The sequence below is a fragment of the Hippopotamus amphibius genome, chromosome 1 (assembly GCF_030028045.1).
Source record: "Hippopotamus amphibius kiboko isolate mHipAmp2 chromosome 1, mHipAmp2.hap2, whole genome shotgun sequence".
In the NCBI taxonomy this organism is placed as follows: Eukaryota; Metazoa; Chordata; class Mammalia; order Artiodactyla; family Hippopotamidae; genus Hippopotamus; species Hippopotamus amphibius.
Window position 1 is genome coordinate 4,334,318 of NC_080186.1, and position 3,526 is coordinate 4,337,843.

Below are 3,526 nucleotides of genomic sequence, written 5' to 3' on the forward strand. Positions count from 1 at the left end.
CAGCCTGAGTCTCCCTGACAGCTCAGTGTTCTGATTGCCCTTAGGTCACTGGGCCATTTCACCTTCATGTTTATGAGACATGAGAGCCTTTCCTCCAACCGAGCATGATAACCAGACAGAGTTAGACTCAGTCATGGGACCAGAGCAGAGAGGATATTGCAAGAGCTGTTCACTCTGCGAGCCTTATAGCGAGGCCGCCTCCCTCCCATGCAGAAGAAGCCCGCTGTGCCCTGGGCTCACCTTTGGCCATGAGACAGGGCTCTGGGACTACCTGGGGAGCTGCCAGCGGGAGGCGCCGGCAGGTGCCCTGTGGGGGAGGGATGTTGGCGTCCCTATTTCACAAGCCCAGCTTGGAGGACCAGCTGAGACCTTCTAGGCAGTTCTTGCACATCCCTGCTGGGAAACTGGCTTCTCGCCTGGGGCCCAGAACCTCACCCGCCCGGGCATGTCTCAGCTCCTCGCCAGGGCCCGGCTGGCCGCCGGCTCAGAGCCCCAGAATGCCTGACCCCGTGCGTCACTGGCCTCCCTCCCTCGCTGACTGCTTGTATCATAGCTTGATTGGGGTCAGGTCAACGAGAGTCACAGAGTTGGGGACCCAGATGGGGCTCAGGAGCAAGCAGTGGTCGAAAGAAGGAGAGGGGCCTCTGGCTGGTCAGTTCTTACTGAGTTTCAACCTGTACTGAAAGTTCTTCTTTAAAGAGAAAAGGAACCTGCCCAGTGTGTGCCCAGTGGGTGAGAGTCCTTGACCCAAGAAGGAAACGTGAACTCAAGTGGTGGGCGTGGGCTTGTGGGTTCCCTGCCCTCCTCCACTTGCTCCTGCAGCTCAGGAAAGGAGGCTTGCGTTCCCAGGCACTGCCCTCCCTACTCTCCACACCCTCCCCCACATTTGTCCTGGGGAGCACAGGCTCTGCTGCAGCAGCTTTTCAAAGTGATGTCAGGGATCTGGGGGTGGGAGGCGAGGCAACAGCCAGGCTGTCAGGGTTCAGTAGAGCGTGGGCCAGTCACATCACCCATTCATTAGCTCAAGAAGTTTATTGATGTGCCAAGTTCCTTGGGGACAAAGAGCTACAGTCAGCCCCAGCCTTGCCCTCCAGGAGTTTACAGTCCAGCCAGCTGGGCCCAGACAGGCAGCAGGACAGCCCACCTTGCTGGGGGCGCACCCTGCTGTCTTAACATTGACTTCTTCAATAATGCCCACCACTTCCCCACATCCTGCCACCAGAATCAGTGCCAAGGTCATCAAGGGTTTATGTGGCATAGATCAATTTAGTGCCCCCCCCCCATCAGCTCTATCTTCTTGCCCCTAGGGCCCTGGTCCCTCACACAGGCTGTTGGACTGCGGACTGGGGACTGCGGGGAGGACGCCCAACCTCCCACAAATGCTCAGCGATTCCCCACGAGATGCGGGGAACACGACTGAGAGTGGGCCACAGGCGCTCCGGCCTTCTCCTGGGCACCCACTGCTGGGATCCGCAGCCCCACCCCCCACCGGACCTTGGAAGGCTCTCTGGCTTCCAGGAGGAAGAGAGAAAAGTCTTAAGAACAAGTTGCTTCCAGTTATCTGTCCTGACAGTAGCAGAGAGCAGTTCAAAAGAGAAAATGAGAAAAGGGGGTTCCTGTTCCTTGAGCTGATGTGCCATCCCTTGAATTGCTGCTGTTCCAGAACATGAGCCCTGCTCACCTCACACCAGCACCAGCTCTGTGCTGGACCCAGGACCTTCAAGCTTGGGCAAGCTTTCTTGAGGCCACAGGGCACCCTCATTCCTGTCCCGCCCCATCTTCACATCCCAATACCACCTGGCCTGGTGTGTGGTAAACAGGTGTTAACTTAGTACTTGGGGAGATAAATCATCCCCAAGACTACCTAAGGAAGCCCCCACCCCAGAGACACAGAGCCCTGGCTGCATCCTGTCCCTATAGCTGGCAGCTTCAGGCAGGGAGCCCAGGTCACGGCTCCGCAGTCTGCAGAGCCCCTCAGGCCACCGCTGCTGTGCGCCCAGAGGTTCCCAAGATGAGCTGGCAAAGAGGCAGGTCCAAGCAGGGTTGGGAGAGCGGTGACCAGTCCGAGCAGATGGCTGCACCTGGCTCAGGGGAGCTCCTGGCCCAGCCCCTGGGCCGGTGCCAGCGCTGGGGCAGGTGTGTGGGCTGCCTGGGCAACTGTGGCCCGCCCAGCTCTAGAGCCTTTCCACCAACTGGGGTGGGAGGCTTTTTCTTCCCCCTGCATCGACCTGCCCCTCACCTCTAGCCCAGACACCCCAAGTCCAGGCTGAGACTGGGCCTTTCCCTTTATTTGCTGAGCCCGCATGGACTTCAGTCAGCCACACAGCTCACAAACATCCAGGTCTGGCCAGGTTGTAGGTACCAGGCTGGCTCCTCACGGTGCGAAGGGGAGCCGCTACCAAGAGCGTCCTCAGTCTCTCCAGCACTCCTGGTCCTGCGCTGTCTGCAGGGCCCGTGGACCGGCCAGGGGGCTACCAGGGCCGCCAGAGGCCAGGGCCCCGGGGAGGCGCCGGTGGTGAGGGCGCGGGCGCGGGCGGCGGGGAGGGCGCAGGCGGGCCGCAGGGGTCCCCAGCGCACCCGCCGTCGGGGGTGGCGCTGGCCGCCCTTCGGCGCAGGTGCTCCAGCAGGCGAGCGCTCACGGCGGGCTCCAAGACGCGGCAGGTGGGTAGCACGCGGGCCAGGCGCGCCAGGCAGGCTCGGTAGCCCTCGCGGTAGCTGTCGGAGGGCGCTGCGGATGGAAAGCGGCGTGAGGCGCCGAGTGAAGTGCGGCGCGCGGGGCGCCGGGCCGGGCCGGGCGGGGGCGGGGGCGGGGCGGGGTCACTCACTGGCCGCTGCCGTCGGGCAGGAGGACGCAGGCAGCTCCTGCAGGAAGCGCACGGTCATTTCCAGGATGTCCGCCTTCTCCAGCTTCGAGTAGCGGGAGCTCTGCGCCCGGTCGCGAAGGAGAGGGACAGAGAAACGGACAAAAAAGACTGACCGCTAGCAGGCTGCCGTGCCGGGCGCGTGGTGGCCCGCGGTGGGTCGGCTCCTCTGAGCCTGTCCCACCTGGGCTCAGCCTTGGGCGCCAGGCGTTGTCCCCTCGCCGGCTCCTCGCCCCGCGCCCCGGGACCCCCTACCCCCAACCCCAGTGCGCCGGGCTGGGACCCGAGCGCCCCGGCACTCACCTCCCTGCCCAGCAGCGGCAGGATGAGCCCCTTGAGCTGGCTCAGGCTCTCGTTGATGCGCGCGCGGCGGCGCTTCTCCAGCAGTGGCTTCAGGCTCTGCAGGCGGGAGCGAAGGCCGCGGTTACGCGGGTCGCCGTCCAGGCCCCCGCCCCCGCCGCTCTGCCCCCGGTCGCCAGGCCCCGGCTCCTACCTTGCGCAGCTCCGCCGGCTCCCCTGCCCTCCGAGGGAGCCCCATGCTCGGCTGGAAAGCGGCGCCGCCGCGGGGCCCGCGCGTGGGATAGCCGGGCCCGCCCGGACACCGAGCGCAGACCGAGGCCCGCAGGGAGGCCCGGGGCGCGGCCTGGAGCGGGCGCCGGGGTAGA

General features: G+C 64.5%; 1 protein-coding gene across 1 annotated transcript; it reads right to left on the reverse strand.

The window, feature by feature from the left end:
- Positions 1 to 589: 589 nt before the first annotated feature.
- On the reverse strand, positions 590 to 3,526 carry HES2 (hes family bHLH transcription factor 2). The gene is made up of 4 exons (XM_057746371.1): positions 3,355 to 3,526; positions 3,165 to 3,260; positions 2,826 to 2,925; positions 590 to 2,728 (listed from the first exon to the last, which is right to left on the reverse strand). The coding sequence occupies exons 1-4, from the start codon at positions 3,397 to 3,399 to the stop codon at positions 2,472 to 2,474; spliced, it is 498 nt and encodes a 165-aa protein (XP_057602354.1). The 5' UTR covers positions 3,400 to 3,526; the 3' UTR covers positions 590 to 2,471.